The sequence below is a fragment of the Lactuca virosa genome, chromosome 1, assembly GCF_052849685.1.
Source record: "Lactuca virosa cultivar CGN04683 chromosome 1, Lactuca_virosa_CGN04683_v6, whole genome shotgun sequence".
Taxonomy (NCBI): domain Eukaryota; kingdom Viridiplantae; phylum Streptophyta; class Magnoliopsida; order Asterales; family Asteraceae; genus Lactuca; species Lactuca virosa.
Window position 1 is genome coordinate 117,968,072 of NC_136426.1, and position 22,331 is coordinate 117,990,402.

At 37.7% G+C, this 22,331-nt stretch overlaps 1 protein-coding gene and 1 long non-coding RNA gene across 2 annotated transcripts; one reads left to right on the forward strand and one right to left on the reverse strand.

Moving 5' to 3' along the window:
• Positions 1–10,075: 10,075 nt before the first annotated feature.
• On the reverse strand, positions 10,076–13,803 carry LOC145157242 (high-affinity nitrate transporter 2.1-like). Its single transcript, XM_079076310.1, has 4 exons — positions 13,203–13,803; positions 11,270–11,478; positions 11,053–11,168; positions 10,076–10,961 (listed from the first exon to the last, which is right to left on the reverse strand). The coding sequence occupies exons 1-4, from the start codon at positions 13,801–13,803 to the stop codon at positions 10,295–10,297; spliced, it is 1,593 nt and encodes a 530-aa protein (XP_078932436.1). The 3' UTR covers positions 10,076–10,294.
• Positions 13,804–19,383: 5,580 nt separating this feature from the next.
• Positions 19,384–21,234, forward strand: LOC145106324 (uncharacterized). The gene is made up of 3 exons (XR_013707540.1): positions 19,384–19,959; positions 20,612–20,739; positions 21,016–21,234. It is a non-coding gene; the product is annotated as an uncharacterized LOC145106324 (long non-coding RNA).
• The last annotated feature ends 1,097 nt before the right edge of the window (positions 21,235–22,331 follow it).

Sequence of the window (22,331 nt, forward strand, 5' to 3'; positions counted from 1 at the left end):
ACAATTTGTTGCTTCTTTGAAGGCTCTTGTGATGATTGCCCCTTTCGATTGTTCCAAAACTTCTTTTTGTTGCCTCCTTCCTTGGGTTGCTTGGTAAAAGCTGTCATGGAGCCTTGGTGAACTCCATGATCCATGAGTGTTTGCGCCAGATGTTTGGCACTGTCAAAAGTAAGTGGAGTTAATCCCTAGATATAACGTTTCCTTGGATCGGGGGAGTTAATCCCTAGATATACCTCTCCACTTTCTTACTTTATGGGTTGACCATCCCGGGACATAGAATAGCCAAGTCACTAAATTTGGCCGTGTATGCAGCAATGTCGGAGTTTTTCATCGTCAAACCCCAGAGTTCTTGCTCTAGTTTATGTACCTCGCCTCTCGGGCAGTATTCTGCTAGAATTAGGACTTTAAATCTTCCCAGCTCATAGCATTGGCTACTGGGAGATACAACGACTTGACATAGTCGTTCCACCAAGAGAGAGCTCTGTCTAAGAAAGTGCATGCTGCAAATCTCACTTTGCTAGCTTCAGGGCACGCACAGATTTCAAACACCGATTCTATTTTCTCAAACCAGCATGTTAGATCAATGACACCTCCGGTGCCATCAAAAGATTTGGGTTTGGCATTCGAGAATTCTTTATAAGAACACTCCCTTGGGTGTTCGAGACTTTCCCCGTGATTAGAATTGTGGGCACCACTACCTGCCCCACTAGCACCACTTGCGTTAATTTGAGTCATGGCGGCTGCTACGGAAACTGTTACAGTAGCCTGAAAGACCGCAGTATCCATTGGTGGAGGTGGTGGCTGTGGATAAGGTGGTGTTGCTGTGTTGTTGAAACGCCTGGGATTTCTTCGAGGTGGCATAATTTTGCCATAAATTCAAAAATAAAATGATGATAAGTTTTCAATACTGGCTATGGGAATTCTTAGTGACTTACGTTTTGTGTTCCAACTTTATTATATTTGTAAGTAATTAAGAAAATAGAAAATCTACTAATAAGTATATGATTTCCTTAACAACTTATGAACTCAATGGTAATATCTAATGAAATAAAATGCATGCCAATTTCATTGATGAAATGTTTTAGTACATGGTTCCGAAAAATTTCACCTTGATAAAGGTCTAGAGTACATCAATGAACGGGGAAAATTTTGATAGCATTACGACCTCTGAATAGTGTAATCACTTATTCAACTGGTCGAACTTACATACAATGAAAAATTAGTACTAACGCTTACTCAAAATACTTAGTCTATAATATACATGAGTAGCATAAGAACTACTCGTAGTGCATGGTATTCAGAGAACTGTGGGATGGAGTCATGGAGGTTTGCATCTCCCTTATTCGGTGCTCAGCCTCAATGACACGCCTCTCCATTATATCTTGATGTCCCTGAATCTTTCTCAAATCAGCTCGATTTGTGGTAACTTCCATTTGTAGAGCCTCGATGTGATCTCTAGTACGGTCATGATCTTCGTCTACACGACGAAGGCGGACTGTAGTAACTTCTGTAGTGGCACGAACTTCCATGACTTGGTTGGTGGTTGCTCTTGCTTGCTCGCCTTGACAGGCTATGCGACGAACTATGACAGGTAAATCCCTGTCTGTTGAATCTCCTTTACTGAGGTTGTAGAAACCTCGTTCCATCCCGTAAGGATGGCACTGTCCTTGCTCTCGACTCCATTTTTTTAGATCCACTGCCCATCTGGGCGTCGAGCCTTGGAAGTTTTGTCGAGGATTCTGAGCATCTTGTGGTGGATTGTAAACTTCTGGTTCCGAGTCAGTGTCTTCCTCTTCTTCTTCATTTTCTGAAATTTCTTCAGGATCTTCCTCTGGATCTTCCTCGATCCATCCTTCGTTTCCTTGGTTATGGTAGTGGGGATCTCCGGGGAGGAAAAATCGTGCCATAATGTCTATACGAGAGTAGAGGTAAGAAGCATAGAAAGAATCTAAGCATCTGGTTTTATAGTATCATAAAATACTCCTATAGTATTTTAAATTTATATGATAAAGGTTCTTTGTATGGTTTGTTGGTAAGTTTAGACTCATAGTTCACTACAACCATTCCTCGGCATACATTAGTCACATCCTGGATAAATATAGTTGATCAGGCTATATTCATCCCATATCTAATTACATACCCCGAGACCTACTCGTAGTGTTCAATTTATCTACTACTTTTTGTTTTGTTATTGCTATGACACCGAACAAATAAGTATGATTGTACTTATACTTTTACAAAAATATCGTAATATTTTAAAGTATACTTGTGCGAAAAATGTTACGTCAGAGAGTTTTTGTCCCATTGTATTTATAGTTTGTATATCATATGTGGTTTGATATACTTAGTTTACTATAAACAATGCTCTGATACCAATCTGTCACACCCCCAAATCGGTAAAACAGCGTAAACGTTCGGGGGCGGATGACTACATGTATAGTATCACAAGAGTTGCATAATAGTAATCAAAGTACAACAACCATGATATTGATAAAGTATAGTTTTACATATGTGTTCAAATCAATGTTTACTTGACACCAAAATGTATAGTAAAAACAAAAAGACGTAAATCAATGAAGCTCCTTCTTCTCAAAATATGTGTGTAGCTGTTTACTGATTCCCTAATAATACAAGTAGTTTTGAAAAGAGTGTCAACAATTAAGTTGGTGAGTACATAAACATATTTGTATGAGAAATCTGTTATTCGTTCCTTGAAAATGTAAGTTTGTTCTTCCAGAAAATCTTATATTTTATGTTATAAATGAATTGTAGTCTTAATACTCTAAGACTAAAACGTGTAAATGTTGTTGTATTCTGAAATAGTATGATGTAGTTTTAATCCACATGCATAAAACCATAAAATGAATGTTTTCATAAATGTAAGTTTATCTGTAATGGAAAATAGTATACTGTAATTGTATTTGTATGAAATTTCGTGAATGTATGTGCCTGAATCCACCAGTTGTACTGTAAAATATTGTATTATAGTTCTATATTTAATAAAACTATATAAAGTTCTTTACGTATTCGTACACTAATCGTATTGTTCAATACCCAATTGTGAGTTATTATAACCATACTTGATGACCTAAGATGGCCTAAACACGACGTTCTTTAGACGTCGGAATCGGTAAGACATTTGTCACCCCAGGCCAGCCGGCCTAACTGTAGCTAACAGTTTAGGTGCGGAATTTTCAGTCCTGTATAGATCTATACACAAGTGTCACACTCTCCCTCCAAGAGACTCTGGTTATAACTTCAGGGCTTGGATGGTAGTTAGATAAGTACTTGCAGTATATCTCACAAAGTTATATTGACGGTTACGAGTAGAATAAAGAAAAGTCATTTTGTATTAATAAAATCATGTGTATGACTCATAAACTATACCTATTATAGTTTATATATTTGTATTGAATCCCAAACTAGTAAAGTAGTATGTATATTTTAGTAAAATGAACACAAATGAAACTATTTGAATAGTTTTGATATTAACACAAGATTTCCTTGTGTTTTACTTGTATTCCCCCCCCCCCCCTTTAAAATATGGAAAATAGTGAAAAACTAGGGGTATGAACTCACTTGATTTGACGAAACTATGAATTTTTGTTGAAAACCGGGTTCTGCGCGGGAAAAGTTTCAAGCCAAAAAACTCTTTTTCTCGGAGACTTCGGGTATTCCGGGGCTTTCTTCTAATGCTAGGGAAGTTCCCTAAGCTTCGGTGTTCAGAGTGGCCTGATAGGGTGTAAACTATGGAAGAAGGAGAAATTTTGCAAACTAAACCGGGAGGTCTCGCATGCTATTTATAGGAGGAGCCTGGCCTTCGGAGCGCAGGACGTTCCTGAGAGGAGCGCGGCGCGTTCCGGAGCGCAGGGTGTTCCTTCGTACGCAGCGCGGAGGAGCGAGGCGCGTGTCTGGGTTCCGAGCTTCATACATGTCACGCATGCGAAGTGGTTAACTGGCCGACTCCAGACCAGGTGTCTGCAAACGCGGGGCGTTCCTTCGGACGCAACGCGTTTGTTTTCGGACACACCTCGAAAATTGTGCCTCGAATTTCAAAAATTCATAACTTTTGCATACGAGCTCCGTTATTGACGTTCTTTATATCCACGCGTAGGTGAGACCATACTCTACAACTTTCGTTTAGACTTCGTCAGCTAATTTTGACTTTATTTATAAAGTTATATTTTTAACAGGCCGGGACAGGAAAAATCCTTTAAAAATTCGTAACTTCTTCATTCGACGTTCGTTTTCGTCTGTATTTTTACCGTTGAACTACTATTGACGATATCTTCGATTCTCGTTTAGCTTGTGTTGGCTAAAAATCGTTCGATCTATAATTCGAATTCCGGGTTGCACAAAATCTTAGAAAATTTATAACTTCCTCATACGAAGTCAGATTTGGACGTTCTTTTTATGTCCTCTCTCGGTTTAACGTATACCACGACTTTCATTTGGATTGCTAAGGCTAAAAAGCATTTTATTGTAAACTCACTTTTTACGACACACAATGTCGTGCCAGTTCTGTCGCTAAACTTTGATAAGTCATAAATTTTTCATTATAGCTCAGATTTTGGCGTTCTTTATATTTCCGGAATCCTTGTCACGACCACTATAACTTTCTTCATAGATATCGGGTTTATCTAACATTTTATTTTTGACGCTTATTTTCATCTTAATTTTATATATATATTTATTACTTTAAAACGAGTTACAACAGTTGACCTAGACTATTACATTGACTTGAAATAACGGGTTGTTACACTTTAACTCTTCCATCACTATCATCTTCTTCAACTATCAGTGCTTTTCCGTAACTCTAGGATTTTCGAAGCTCTTCTATTTTCTGAGTGTAGTAAGCTTCATCTTTATTCTTTTTTTTTCTTCTCTTGCATCTTTCTCAGCATAAATTTCTTTGCAAAATGATTTTTGCCATGATAATAGTTACAGTCCTAACCAGAGTCACCAACCAATTTCTTCTCAACGTTTTCTTCATCTTTCTGAAACATCCTATAACCTTCTCCTTTTTTTCCTTTTCAGGAACGGAGTTCTGATTTGGCAAAGTTCCATCACCACTTTTCCTTTGTTAAACTTGTTTCCTTTGACTTTTGAGTAGTTTTTCTTGAAAAACTTTTTAGGATTGCTTAATTACCATGAGTTCTTTGACTTCACTTGTGAATTCATCATCAGTCAAAGTAGTTTTTCTTGAAAAACTTTTTAGGATTGCTTACCATGAGTTCTTTGACTTCACTTGTGAATTCATCATCCAGATTATCAGAATCAGAATCATCTTGAGCCACCTTGGATGATTTGCTTTTAAATCCTTCCGATTTAGAAAAAAAATAAAAATAAATAACTAATGGACTTGTATTTGGAACACGTTTTGCTTCTTTAAGAACTTCCTTCTCATGAGATTTGAGAATTCCAACCAATTTGGCAAAAGAATAGTCCTTAAATTGTGCATGAGCTTTGACAGTTGAAGATAGAAGAGTAGTTTGAGTTGAATTTGTGTCGCTTCTAATTCTCATTTTTCTTGTAGTGTTAAGCAACCGACAAGAACTGAACAAGAAGATTAATACACCTTTTTTTTAAGATACCAACGTATTTAGCGTAATGCTAAAAATCCCTTAAAATTCCATATTATGTCATCTTTGTTAAAAGTCGTTCACTACAAGTTAGTATTAGTGGCGATACAGCATTAGCGATAACATGTTAGTATTAGTGGCAACACAGCATTAGCGGCGACATAGCATTTGCGGCGTGACACAGAGCATTGACGGTGACATGTGGAGCATTTGCAGTGAGGCAACAACGGCAACCTTTTTGCGGCGACGCCTGTGGCTGCTAATGATCGTGTTTCTTGTAGTGGTTCCATTTGAAGTCACTTAGATTTACGAACTTGCCAATTCTAAATCCCTTTAAAATTCCTAGACATTGATGCTTATACAACCAATTACTAGTTATATGGCACACAATATAAACTTAAATAAAAATAATTAAAAATAAAAATAAATAAAATAAAAATAAAAATAAAAAAATCTTAAGGAGCAAAAAAAGGTCGAAGACATCAAGCTTAGTAAAATACTGTGTTGGAGGTCTTCAAACGCTTGTAGCCATACATTTTCACAAATCCTTTTTATAAACAACTGATTCAAGAGCACATAATCTTAATCTTCACTACAAGAAGATTGGGCAACAGCGGCGACGCCTGTCGCCGCTAAGGGTTAGGGTTGTCGCCGTTAATACCTTTACCGGCGACGTGTCGCTGCAAATGCGTCGCCGGTAATTCTTCGTCGCTAATACGCTTCTTGTCGCCGCTAATACTGCACGTCGCCGCTATTGACCTGTCGCCGCTAATACTGAGCGTCGCCGCTAAAGGTTTGTCGCCGCTAATACATATATGTCGTCACAAAAGATGTCGCCGCAAAAACTGTTTTGATTTTTTTTTTAATTTATTTATTTAACATTAAATTTATAATCAATCCAAATATTAATCCATATAGCATTTATAAAATCTGATAACTTTTTATAGAAATATTAATCCATATACAATCAATCCAAAATATTAATCCATACCACATTCTAAAGTATTCTTCCAAATTACAAAACATTTCATAAAATCCTAAAGTAACTACTCGTCCTCATCATTTCCTTCATTATTTGGTGGCGGCAATGAGCGAAACCACTCTTCCAATGCTGCAGAACAGGTCGGGTCCTTTAGTATTGTTTGCAGCGTTTAAGGACATGCCAGCCGGTACACATAAAAGAGGCAGCCTTGTTCTTTGACAAAGGATTGCGCAGGTCTATCGAGGATATGGTGGTATGTGGAGGCCCCTTCTTTGGAGACATTCAGTGGCGTCTGGTTTCCTTACCTATTCGTTTCGGTGGTTTGGGTTTGTACTCGGCATACGAGGTTTCCTCCTACGCATTTGTAGCCTCGAGGGCCCAATCTTTGGCATTACAAGACCACATCTTACGTGACAGTGCCGTATTTGGTATGGACTCGGATTACCTATGTGTTATGACCCGTCTTCGCGATACGATTCCAGGAGTTGACTGTAGCGGTTTCACTAATAAGGACACCGCCCCCCCTAAATCCCAAAAAGCTTTGGCGTGTGCCCTTTTTAGCAAAATCGTCCAAGATATGGAAGTCGACTTCGACATGACTGTCAGACAGAAAGCAGTCTTTGAGTGTCTGCGGGCACCTCATGCTCAGGATTTTCTGCTTACTATACCTATTGATGGTCTTGGGTAACATATGTCTCCTGTGGAGTACCGAACTATCCTTCGCTACCGCCTCATGATTCCCCTATTCCCAATTGACGAGATATGCGCAGTTTGCCGCAAGGCATGTTTGGATACCTTTGGGGAACACGCGGTTCATTGTAGAGAGCTCCCTGGTTTCAAGTACAGACATGATATGGTTCGGGATGTTCTCTTTGATGCTTGTCGGCGTGCTGTTATTTCTGTGAAGAAAGAAGCGCCAGTGAACTTTTTGACAGACCCGCAGGATGGTAGGTCCATACTTAGACCGGCTGACATTTTGGTCTTTGGATGGATAGGAGGGAAGCATGTGTGCGTGGATCTTACTGGGGTCTCTCCTCTCGTTGGTTTGGGGAGCGGGGGTTTCACAGCAGGGCATGCCGCTTTGAAAGCCGTTGCGTGCAAAATGGTAAAGCACGAGAATACATGTATAGAAAATCAACATGTGTTTGTACCTTTTGCATTCGATACATTTGGGTTTCTCGCACCAGAGGCGGTGGAGCTCCTCAATAGAGTCCAACGGGTCATGCATTCTAATGTCATATCTCCTAGATCCACAAATGTTGTTTTCAAAAGAATTGGTTTTGCCATCCAGAAAGGGCTAGCGGCGCAGCTTGTTGCCCGTTTGTCTTCCATCGATATGTATTAAACTATCTTATTTTATAAAGTATATTGAATCGCCCATCATAATAGCATTATAATTAATTATACCATTCTACAAAATATCAACATATCAACATATCAAATACACTTAAACATACATCTACTTTCCATTATAGCATTTACTTTCCAAAATATTACCAAACTACAAAATATCAACATATCAAACCATAACCAACATATCATTATACCATTCTACTTTCCATTATAGCATTGTACTTTCCAAAAATTACCAAACTACAAAATATCAACATATCAAACCATAACCAACATGTCATTATACCATCCTACTTTCCATTATAGCATTGTACTTTCCAAGAAATTACCAAACTACAAAATATCAACATATCAAATCATAACCAACATATCATTATAGCATTCTACTTTCGATTATAGCATTTACTAACAATTACTTGTGATTGTGGTTGTTATTGTGTCACTGGTTGTTCCTGATCGTACATGGACACAAAAGTAGGGGGTTTACGCCCAATGCCTCTGATATGTCTGCGTCGAACACCCAATATTCTTTCAAAACAATTTTTTATATCAGTTGGTGCTAGACCGCTTGCTTCAGAAGTAGCTTAGGTTCGTTGGTTGATCTCCTCGAGTAAAGCATTCTGTATTTCTAAAAAATAATAAAAATCATAAAAATTAGATTACTAAATACCCTTGACGATATAAACACTTATATGAAAATACAAATTAACCACTTACGTATTGTTGCTCGACTGCAGGACTATAAAATACCAATTGGCGATTGGAATTCGCCTTACGAAAAACTTCGATTCGACTGATATCCTATATATATAAATATACCCGAGGAGCAAAGAGAAAGTATGTTGCTATTAATTCAGTTTAATTTTTTAAACTAATTTTATTTTATTTTAATATTAACATTAACTTGATTTTAAAACTACTTTAATTTGATTTTACAATTAATTTATTATTTTTTATTGATTTTTTTAAAATTAATTTTATTTTATTTTATAATTAAATTAAAATTACTAGAAGTACGTTGCTATTAATAACCTAATTAAGCTAAAGTTGTAATGACCAACATTAAGTCACTAAAAGTATGTTACTATTAAGTTGGTTTTATAATTGATTTAGTTTGATTTTATAAAGGTAACTTAATTTGATTCTAAAGGTAAATTAATTTGATTTTCTAATTAAACAAAATCAAACAAATGTATATATACATCCAATTTCAATTTCATGCCAAATTTCATTTTTAAGCCAATATGGTATAAACAAAAATTACAAAAACATACACAAAATGCATAAAAAACTTTGGATTCAATTAAAAGGATTTTTCCATAATAGGGTAAACTTTGAAGATTTTAATTGAAGTTTCTTTGTTTAAGACTAGATTTTTAATTATTTTTTAGAGCAAGGGACCAAAACCGTACAAATCAAAAGTTGAGGGGCTGATCATATATATTTTGTAATGGAGTTTGGTTAAATCAGGAGGTTTGATACCTCCTGATTCCTCGTCATCGATCCTTCATGCGCAGAGAAGCAAGAAAAAAAAATACGGATGGTCTTGTGTTTATCGGTGATCTAATAACAATTCAAGAGGGAATTTCCCAGATATAGCATCAATTTATATATTCATGAACAGATAATAAGCAAGAAAAAAAAATACGAATGGGTCTTGTGTTTATCGGTGATATAAGAACAATTCAAGAGGCAATTTCCGACATAGCACCAATTTATCATCCAAAATAAAAAAATAATAGGAAATAGGAGGAATTTGACCTTGAATGTGGGCAATTTCCGAATTGAGATCAATGGTCGCCGGTTTTGGGGGAAGGTGTGGCGGTCTTGTGGCGGCAGGAGGGGCTAGCACCGACTTAAATCTTCGTTCTCCACTTAGTCGACTGGTGAATGAAAATGAGAAGCAGCAACAAGAAACGAGAGCGAGAGAAGGAAAGAAACAGCAGGAGAAAATGTCGCGGAAAAGGGAACTGGAAAGGGATTATCTGCACGGGTATTAGCGGCGACAGGCAATAGCGGCGACAACTTGGAGGGAAAAGTCAGCGCGTTTTCGCTTTCCTCTACAACCATTGGATTGAAAACAAATCGGACGGATGGGGTAATGTAACGCGTCAATTACATGTCGCCGCTAAAGGAGTCGCCGGTAATGCCAAGATTTCTTGTAGTGCTTGTAACTCGGACATTTCATAAAACTGTCCAAATAAATTCATCAAAGCCTTTTCAATTCATAGAATGCTTACACGTTCATCATCTGATGGCTGCAAGCACTGCCAATTGGATCAGATTTGCATCTTATAACTACATGTCAAAGATAATAGAACATTGTTGTTTAAACAACCAATCTTTGTATTAATTCAATAATAGGAATCAAATAGTATCAAACATAATTGGGGGTGGCGTTGGGTGGTGTTGGAGCCGATGCCACTTTCCCTCCACGTTCTGATCGACTGTTCTCAGCAAACTTAAGACTTGCTTGGTGCATCCCTTTCTGTTTCTCCTCCTCCGTCCATTCAGCAATATAATAATTCTCTTCACTACCTTTGACGATGTCTTGACTGGCCGGAAAAAACATACTTCCCCATTGTGGGAAGTGAACAAAACTTACAGGAAGTGTACAAAGTATGATCATGATACCCATATAAGACAACCCTTTGGCAGTCGAGAATGAGGCAGACGCAAAGAATATTAATTGGGTTAGCCCTGATCCAAAGTTCCCTCCGGCACCGGTCATACCAGAGATGATACCCATTGACCGCCGGGAAATGAAGGGAACGATGCCGAAGGTGGCTCCGCATGCTGCCTGTGCACCGATGGAGAAGAGCATCATAAAGGTGATGGCTAATGGTAGCGAGTTTACTAGGCCTAGGAAGACACAGCAAACACCGCCAGCTGTTTGGAGTAGCCATAGGTTCCAGAGTCGACCTCTCATTCCAAATCGTTTGGCCATGTAATCCGATGTGAACCCTCCAAATGGACGAGCTAGAAGATTTGCCATTCCGAAGCAGGCAGCAATGATTCCGGCAAGGTGAAGCTTTAGATCAAATCTGTAAATAATTCAATGGAAAACAAGGTTTATTTAATTAATTTAATTGCACATATAATCAAACATTTGTGTAGTGTAAAACAAATCCAAACCTGTCATAGAAGTATTCTGCGATCACATTATCAATGGTCAACTCGACACCCATGGAATAACCGTAGAGAAGTACAAAGATCCATGTTCGATAGTTTCTCACAGCATACCACAATACCTACAAAACGAGAAACAAATTAGAGACAAAGGACATACCATAAATGGAAGGTATATAAATGATGAATGGCTTAGCCATCCTAATTAGGTATAAAGGTTTACCTTGCCGAATTTATCTTTGGCAACATCACCCTTCTTCTGTAGAGCACCGAGATTACCATCAGGCAAATCTTGACCAAGAGTCAACACAAATATCCCCATGATTACGTTAAGCCACCCTGGTATGAAAAACGCGATCCTCCAAGCCGTGAACGGCGTTGCCCCGGCCTTCTTGATGATCTCAAACAACACCGGCATCAGGAGTTGCGTGGCTCCACTGTTGGGTTAATCGGTTATTTGAAAAGCAATAGGAAAGTTTTTTTTATTAGTTTTGTTTCCTAGTTTTAGAATAAGAGTCTGAAGTCTTTTTTTTATGGTTTTAGAGGTTCATAAGGTATCTAATTAATTAGTATAAAAGTAGGCGTCATATGTTTTAATGCAATTACTAGTTCTTTCTTTGTTTTAACTTTAAGAGCAAGTTTTCTTCCACTACATTCTTCTTCTGTTTCCGTGTTCCTTGCACCACAAAAGAAAACTAGTTTATTTTCTTACACTTGGTATCAGAGCGCGGTTTCGTTGAAGGGGGTGTGATTCGAGGTTGATTAGAAACAACCCCGATTTCTTTTAATCGGGCTTGTGAGAGACTAACCGGAGGCGCGGAGTAAACGAACGGGAAGACGTCAAAGTGGGTGGCTTTGATTCGGTTCGTTTTGCGGGTGACGGAAGACGGTAAAGGTGGTCGTGACCTTGTCTTGTTATCCGGTGGAAGAGTGCTCTCGGAACAAGCTTGATTAAAGAAGTCGGGGTTAAGGAGAAAAGGATGTTGTTGGTTAAAGAAGGAGGTTCGTTGACATATCAAGTTCTGGTTTTGACTCCAACGAATTATCCGGTGTGGGCGGTTAAAGTCAAGTCGATTATAGATGCACATGGTATATGGGAGACTGTCGAACCGAAAACGTTAGATAAAGCACCAGATCAAAAGAAGTCCAAACAAGCTCTTGCTTTTTTGTTTCAAGCGATACCCGAAGACATGGTGTTGCAAATGGCGGGTTACACCGACCCAAAACAAGTGTGGGATGGGCTAAAAACACGGTATTTGGGAGTGGATCGGGTGAGAACAGCTCGACTTGCAACCTTAAAAAGGGAGCTTGAAAGTTTACGCATGAAGGAGGATGAAACGGTTGATGATTTTGTGACAAAATTATCCGGTTTAGCGTCAAAAGCAAGGAGTCTTGGATATGAGCTTGAAGAAGGTGATTTGGTAAAAAGGTTACTAGATTCGATGCCTAAGTCGTTTCTTCAAATCGTGGCTTCAATAGAGCAATGTTTCGAGTTGGATTCAATGTTATTCGATGAAGCGGTTGGTAGATTGAAGGCATACGAGGAGCGTATAAGAGGAACCGAGAAAGTGGAGGACACTCAAGGTGGGTTGTTGTTGGCTAGTGACGAAAAGTCACATGTTTGTAAGCATTGTGGCAATGAACGTTCAAATCGGGATGACTTTGGACGTGGCCGGGGAAGAGGTCGGGGGTCCGGGAGAAGTCGAGATGGTAATGAACGTGTCCGGGATAAAAGTCACGTTAGATGTTACAAATGTGGTGAGCTTGGTCACTATAAAAACGAGTGTCCTAAATGGGAAAAGGAAGAAGCGGGTCTAATCGAAGAGGAACCGGCATTGTTTTGAACGAGTGGCTCGTATGACCAAACCGATTAAGGGGGTGATTGTTGGGTTAATCGGTTATTTGAAAAGCAATAGAAAAGTTTTTTTTATTAGTTTTGTTTCCTAGTTTTAGAATAAGAGTCGAAGTCTTTTTTTTATGGTTTTAGAGGTTCATAAGGTATCTAATTAATTAGTATAAAAGTATGCGTCATTTGTTTTAATGCAATTACTAGTTCTTTCTTTGTTTTAACTTTAAGAGCAAGTTTTCTTCCACTACATTCTTCTTCTGTTTCCGTGTTCCTTGCACCACAAAAGAAAACTAGTTTATTTTCTTACATCCACCACCCATGTTCCCCCACCCAGCCGCCGTCCCGTTCACCAGCCCGATGATCTTGCTGTTAAACATGGTGCTCATCCAATATTGGCACGACACAAACGTAGCCAAAGAAAATCCGATCATGAATCTAACGGCTATGTAGCCAATAGCGTCACTAACAAAAGACATGCAGAAGACGGTAGGTGCTGACATCATGATGAGGAAAGCACAGCCGTAACGAGGCCCCAACAAGTCACATACCGCACCCATAACCAGCCTGGAGAAGATACTACCGGAAACTGAGGCAACACCGGCGTTCCCGATGTCAGCTTTGGTGAGATCGAGGTTGTCTCGTATGATGGGGACCAATGGAGCAGCAGCGAAGGTGGAGACGAAAGTGGTGAAGAACGAGATCCAAGAGAGGTGGAAGGTTCTCATGTGAGGGTTTGCAAATGAGAAGAGCTTAAAGACTTTTGCCTTGTGTTCAGAGTCCACAGGGAGGTCAAATTTTGCCGTGGTATCAGTGGCGACTATCGGAGACGCCACAGAGAACGCCAGCACTGGCTCCCGGCCGGTGACTCCATGCATGGAGGTTCCTGGAGAACCTTCGATCTCAGGCATTGTAACTTTTGTTTCTCTCGAAATTAAAACGATTTTTGTTGTTGTTTTATTGATATATTTTTGTAATCATCAAGAGTTTATATAGGTGTTTGAGGGACAAAGAAACACTCATATTGTGATTATATGGTACTACTGTAGGATTTAATAATCCAGGCAGATGTCATCATGACTAAGGTTTAAATTACTATATATGGTTAACACTACTAGAAAAATTAAAAATACCTACGAAATTTTCCTACGGAAATATTTCGTCGGAAAATACCGACGGAATACCTACGGAATTCCGACGAAAAACGATGCCCTAAAATACTGACAATATTGTGACGGAATACCTACAGAATACCGACGGAAGACAAATCCGTCGGAAATCCGTCGGTATTTACCGACGGAATAGCTACGGAACTGACAAAAAGACTAATTTGTTTATTTTCCATCACAAATCCGTCGCTAAATAGTAATTTATTAATTTTTTACTATTATTATTATTTATTATTATTATTATTATTATTATTATTATTGTTATTATTATTATTATTATTTCCGTTATTTTTATTATTATGTCCTACGAATTACCTACGGATTTTTTTTATTTTCGACATTTCGGGCACCGGACGTCGTTTTTTTCGCTTCGTTTTTTTTCGCATCTCTATTATAAATTATTGTATATAGTTTTCCCAACTTATACCAGATACCTAGATGTTTATAGTGACGTACTCATTTTGATCGGTTACACATTTCACACTTTAAAATTACAATCACATTAACATATGTACATATACATACATACACATACACATTGACATATCCATTCATATATGCCCATAGAAACATAAATTCATATATATCCATACCCATAGAAACATACATTGTTAGACACACATTCACACATACACATAGATTCATATACAAACATATACATACATACACATATATTCATACATAAACACATTGACCAACCTCTATGAATGTATGTGTCTATGGTTATATGTGAATGTTTGTGTAATTGTGTATGTGTATGTATGTATATGTACATATGTGTGTATGTATGTGAATTAGGGCTGTTCAGTATTTGGATAAAACCGAATTGTCCAATTGGACAATTTGGATTGGACTATTTGGTTCGGATATTCCGATTTTTGGATTGGTTTTCGACAAAACCAAATTATTATTTTGGATTTCGGATTGGTTATGGTTTATAAAATAAGAACCGAACAGTCCAAAAAAACCGAATAACAATTTATTATTTATTTATTTTTAATATATATCTATAATTATTTATTAGTAATTTTGTAATTTATTTTTTGAAATAGGTTCAAAAAGTTTCACCTAATAAAAATTATTAATATGCGTTTTCTCTCAAAAGTTTTTTATCTATAAAATATTAAAATATAATATACCTACATAATAGCTGCTTATAAATTTCAAATCGTAACTAAATAATTTGTTTTTTCTTCTTGTGTAAAATTCGGTAATATTATAATTATATTTTGTTTTAAAATGTTTTAGTTTTTAAAAACCGAATTATGAAAACTGATCCAACCGAATTGTAAATGGATCGGATCGGATCGGATTTGAATTTAGTTTGGACTATTCGGATCCATGTTTTGAAAACCGAAATCAATTTGGATTCACTTGATTGGATTGGATTAAACCGATCCATCCAAACGAACACCCCTAATGTGAATGTATGTGAAAGGAGTAACTGTGCGAAAGGAGTAACGGATCTAAACGTGCACGTGGTTATACACACATATATATTAGGTATAATTTGGTGATAGTATAGATAATCATATATAAGAGAGGTATGAAAAAAACGAAGCGAAAAAAACAACGTCCGGTGCCCGAAATGTCGAAAATAAAAAAAAATCCGTAGGTAATCCGTAGGAAATTACCGACGGAATAGCGACGGACAGCCCCATCCGTAGGTATTCCGTAGGTAATTACCTACGGAAGGGGCTGTCCGTCGCTATTCCGTCGGTAATTTCCTACGGATTACCTACGGATTTTTTTTTATTTTCGACATTTCGGGCACCGGACGTTGTTTTTTTCGCTTCTTTTTTTCACACCTCTATTATACATGATTATCTATAGTTTTTCCAAATTATACCTGATACCTAGATGTTTAAAGTGGCGTACTCATTTTGATCGGTTACACATTTCACACTTTAAAATTACAATCACATTAACATATGTACATATACATACATACACATAAACATTGACATATACATTCATATATGCCCATAGAAACATAAATTCATATATACCCATAGAAACATACATTTACACATACATTCTTAGACACACATTCACACATACACATAGATTCATATACACACGTATACATACATACACATATATTCATACATAAACACATTGACCAACCTCTATGAATGTATGTTTCTATGGTTATATGTGAATGTTTGTGTAATTGTGTATGTGTATGTATGTATATGTACATATGTGTGAATGTATGTGAAAGGAGTAATTGTGCGAAAGGAGTAACGGATCTAAAGGTGCATGTGGTTATACACACATATATATTAGGTATAATTTGGTGATAGTATAGATAATCATGTATAATAGAGGTGTGAAAAAAACGAAGCGAAAAAAACAACGTCCCGTGCCTGAAATGTCGAAAATAAAAAAAAATCCGTAGGTAATCCGTAGGAAATTACCGACGGAATAGCGACGGACAGCCCCTTCCGTAGGTAATTGTACATATGTGTATGTGTGTACCGGACGTTGTGTATGTGTATGTATGTATATGTACATATGTGTAATTGTGTATGTGTATGTGTGTATAGATAATCATGTATTGTAACATCCGGAATTCCATGTATCATAATTTAAGTATTTGTTATGAGATGAGAAGAGGGACTCGACGAGTTGACGCCTAAACTTGTCGAGTAGGATCGCGACTGATGACTCGGATTAATGAATGGACACGACGAGTCGGAGAGTCGACTCGACGAGTCCGCGCTGTATGCAGAAACCCTAAATCTTTGGGCCTGTGACCTATGTAAGGGTCCTTATGGCCTTTATTTGCGGCCACTCATACCCTTGAGAGACACCATTCGAACCAAAGAGCATAAAGAGAGAGAGTGGGAGCTAAATTCTTCACCTTAGAGCATTCTTGCAAGGAAGAAGGAGGGGGTTCAAGCTAGGCTGATTGAGGAGCTCAGATCTTCTATCACTTTTTCAAAGGTTGTTGTTTGAGGTATGAATCCATGCCTATTTTCGTGTATAAAGTAGACCTTATGAATATAGGGTTTCTTTGCCCCTTCTTTAGTTGGAATATGGAGCATGTAGAGTCCCATTGAGGAATAGACATTGGATCTGGACCTTGAGAGGTCCAGAGAGTCCCAACTGTGACAACCCGAAACTTTTTCCGTTATCCTTACCCAGTTTCCGTTAATAAACTTTGAGTTTTCATTAAACTCCGTCAAATTTCTTGGTTTGGGGAAAGACTTTACGTTTTAAATAAATAATATGTATTTTATACGAGTCGGAATAAACCGGAAATCACGCGAAAAACTTGAAACTTCACTCGAAAATACCGAGTTCACGGCCAGGACGAGTTTACGGCCGTAAACTCGTGTACGGCCGTAAACCCGTTTACGGTCGGTGCCAGGTGGACCCCGCCACCGACCATACCCCTGGCCTATAAATACTGGACCCCCACCCTCATTTGAACCTTCTTGGCCGGAAACACCCACTTTCTCTCTCTAAACCTCTTGACCGTAAACACCATAAAGCCCTCCTTTCACCCGAAAAACGCCGGAAATCGTCATTTGGGGCCGTTTGGAAGCCTCTGGAACACTTCTTCGTCGAAAACAAGCACCCTTGTTCTTGAGTTTACGGCCGTAATCCTTCAGATCTTCAAAAGCCGCAAACTCAGTTCACGGCCGTAAACCCAGTTCTCGGCCGTAAACTCTATACACGGCCGCAAACCTTGTTTACGGCTGTAAACCCCATATACGGCCGTAAACAGCTCTTTTGTGGGGAAAAGCCTGTTTCCTCGATTCAACCAAGTCCCAGTAACATTCCTTAGGAGGATTCAGAGGACACGCATGGACTCACCGAGTCACTCGAGTGCACTCGACGAGTCTGGTCAAAGTGGGACCGTTGACAGGAGTTGACTTCCATTGACTTTTAGGGTTTGGTCAACAATTGGACATTTGGATCGTTGGAGGGGTAAAATGGTTTTTTCCCCTTCTTAGAGACTAGAGGAAGGGATTAGTCTAGCCTTTGAGAATCATTGTTAATTAGAGGTAGAATTACTTTATGTGATTAGGCGGAGGCTAGATTGGTACTTCGAGTTCGAGACTTTCCGAGATTACCCGAGGTGAGTCTTCTCACTATATTTTACCTAGAGTGGTATCTATGTGCAGACCGGAGGGTCTTATGTGTATGTGTATGTTTGAGATTTATGTGCAATGTGTTATATGTATGTTATGTGTTATATAGACCGGGCCAGAGGGTCCAACGATTCACGAGGCCAGAGGGTCCTCAACCAGACTGGACCGGAGGGTCCAACGATTTAGACCGGACCAGAGGGTCCAACGAGCTACGGGACTGGAGGGTCCCGCTGAGACACATTGACCGGAGGGTCATACCGAGTTATAGCCTCGAGTGGCTTATGTGCTGTATGTGGTATTTTGGGGAACTCACTAAGCATTTATGCTTACCGTGTTATGTGATATGTGTTTCAGGTACCAGCGAGGATCGCGGGAAGGCGTCAGCATGATTTGTACACACTGATAGAGTATTATGCAATTGTATTTGAGATTCTGGGATATGTTTCTACCGAGATAACTTTTGATACATTTGATGTTTTGAGATTTCATCATGAGATATGTTATGTTTTAAAATTGAAAAACTGTTTTGAAAATTTACGTTGTTACATGTATAACAGAGGTGTGAAAAAAACGAAGCGAAAAAAACAACGTCCGGTGCCCGAAATGTCGAAAATAAAAACAGTCCGTAAGTAATCCGTAGGAAATTACCGACGGAATAGCGACGGACAGCCCCTTCCGTAGATTCACACACGCACATACATTCATATACACGTATACATACATACACATTTACATCATTTTTTATAGTACTTATTTATTTATTTTAATAATTAATAAAATAAGAGGATCTCTCTCATGGCCATAGCTGCTAGAGTTCAATTGAAGTTTTCTCTAATATATAATAAACGATAATGATGTTTTTTAACAATTTAAAATGAGATATTATTCGTTGAGACTTAATAGTCGACGTGTAGTTATAATAATACAATTTATTTTAAATGAGATGTTTATTAACGATAATACATACACACTGTTATGTTTATATTATTATTATTTTCTTTTATATTATTAATATTTTTATTTTGATTATTGTTTTTATTTTTTTAATAATAAATATAATTATAATAATACAATTTATTTTAAAAAAGAGAATGCAAATGAGATTTTATTTTATGTTTTGTTTTTATTTTTATTTTAATTTTGGTTGGAACGGTGACTTCACGAAAAAAATCAAATACATCCGCTTAATTCTCTGAATATTTTAGAACTCCCTCTTTTTCTTAACTTTCCCTCTATTCCTCTCTCATCAATAATCTCTCATGTCGCCCTCCTTCTCGTTCGTTCTCATGCTCTCACATCTGCAATCTCCATCATCGATTCCACTTACACGACCGGCCTGCCGCCACTCGACCAAAGCTCCAACTTCCTGGAACGTCTCACCACCGCTATCACCGCCAATTCAGGAAGACTGGAAGACGATGCTCACCAAACCCTCATCAATCTGCCTCGTCTCTCTCTCTCTCTCTCTCTCTCTCTCTCTCGCTCTCTCTTCTGATATTACATGGGAAGACTTCACTGCCACCGATCCACCATCGTAGGTCAACAACCATCGTCACTTGGGCTCCAACTCCTATCTCCCACCGCCATCAGATTATCGATTAACGAGAAATAGCACAGCAGTTACAAGTAGGTGAAGCACCAGTCGAGTTTGTAGTTCGTATCTTGTAACCCTCTCGTCAAAGTCGTAACCCACGTTGTTCACCCATCACTCATCATTGTTCAATTAGCTATCTCTTTTCAACCATAGACCATACCCGCTCAATCGAAGGTTCAATGTGTAACAAGTCTTTATCAGGTCAGATTCTTACTGTTCTGAAGTTTGATTTCTCGATTATTGAATTTGTTATTGTGTTAATATCTTGAGTTTGTTGCATTGAAATATGTTATTGTGTTAATTTGTCTATTCTTTGAGTATTGCATCTGTTAACATCTATGTGAAGTTTAATTTGTCGATTCACTCATGTCTATTCATTGAGTATTACATCTGTTAGCCTATTACTTCCATCTGTATTGTGTAATTAAGAGTCAAAGCAAGCTAGAATTGATATCTCAATTTTTTTGCATTTGTTGCTTCCCCTGTCTAACTGAGATCAGATCACATGGTTTGTGCTTTGTGGTTTGTTGAAGATACAATAATTAGAAGTTCATTTTTATTTTTGGTGTAATCATAAGTTCATTGTAAATTGTAATCAGAAGTTCATTGACCTTACACAATTACAGTAATCAGATTGTTATTGATTGGTTTTTATTGATTTATTTTTGGTGTTGACTCAAAACTTGAGAATTTTTTTGGTAGTGTAACAATGAGGAACCCTGAATTTGAAAGAGGAGGAGCTACGATGATATTTTTTATGTGTTAACATTACCCAAAAGGATTTGCTAATAAGATGATATTTTTCACTATTATGCACATTAGTAATTAATACTTATTTTCATATTGTTTTCAGGTAAGCTTTTACATTGTTAGTTTGATTCAAGATTGTGGCTCCATTTCACTATTTCAGTGGATAATACTTGCAATATTTGTGGGACAATAGTTGCAAGATAGAGGGCCAAAGTAAGAAGGGAAGACAAGGTTAGAAAGAAAGAACCATTTTATGTTTCTTGTTTGTTGGGCATGCTTTTTAGTCAAGTTACTACATCTTGACTAGTAACTTCTATCATCAAAAGAAATATAGACATGATTCTATTAAAAAATCACTGAAACATTGCAATTGCTTGTCAAATATATAAGTACATTGCCCAAATTGACAGCGGGCGTGAAGTATATTGTTATTCTCTACAATTTCCATTTTTTCCATGTCTTTATTTTATAAATGACTGATGTATTGAATCTGCGATTGTTTTCCAGGTCATCATCCAAGGGCTTAAGAATTATAAAAACTTATATTCGCTTGTAGATTTGCTCATGTAAGTGGTCATTCATTTTTATGATTTTTGATGTAAATTAAGTACAAGGAATATTTTATACAAAGTAGGATAAGAGAAGTGAAATGCATTGTATTTGTATGAATTATATTGACTTGTATTTAAGATATTTTTGTGAAATACACTGTATTTGTTTGACTTATATTGGTTGAATAAGAATTTTATTATAAGGTTATTCTATTGGGTGTTTTCTACATTTTAGGCAGAAAAAACTGATTTTTTTTTAATTTTTTTTACTAATTTAGTGACGGATTACTGACAGAAATTCTGTAGGTAAATATTCCGTCGGAATTCCGTTGGTAAGTTGGTCAAACCAGGTTCTGTTGCTATTCCGTAGGAAATCTGTCGGTAAAACATTCCGTAGGTATTCCGTTGGCAAATTCCCTACGGAAAAGTGTCGTCGGTATTCCGTAGGTAATTCGTCACAATTCCGTCGGTAAAATTTACCCACGAGCGTTTATGCTACGGCCCGTTTTCCGTCGCAATTCCGTAGGTAACACCATATACCTACGGAATACCTACGGATTTTGCCGTAGGTAATTTCAGATTTTCTAGTAGTGTAAAGGGTTGACAAACGAAAAGGGTTAAATTTGTTACCTAGTGGACATTCCCAAAAGGTTGTCAGAGATACAATCTTTAAAGAATCCAAGTAGCCGCATCCTATAGAGAGGAACAGTATCTGGGCTTATCGAATATTGCAAACGATACTTAGATTTTTTTTTGGAAACGGCAAATGATTAAACGGAAGCCTATTCGCATATTTCAACGAGCAAACGATATTTAGATGATTAACAACATATGTTGCAATATGTAACGCTAAATTATTTATTTATTTATTTTTTAACGGCAAATGCATTACTAGCAAGAAGCTAGCAAAAGATTACAAAGTACAAGCATTAATAGGAGACATGCACCGATCAAACCAACAAATAGATTTAAACAAAGACCTATGTTTGATCCAATTGAAAGCAATTAATTGGATATCATCTGCCGTTCTAAAAGGGGAACATCTCCGGTTGTTGAACACCAATAAGTTTCTCGCCTTCCAAATGAACCACAACACCGTATATAACAAGGCCAAAAATAGCTTCTTCCGCTTTTTACCAATAAACGAAGCTTTTAAGCACAACAAGAAATCTTCCATGCAACTCGGAATCAGCGGCATCACACCACACCAAGAAGAAAACCGATTCCAAATCAAAGAAGAAAAAGAGCATGAGAAAAACACGTGGTCGACGT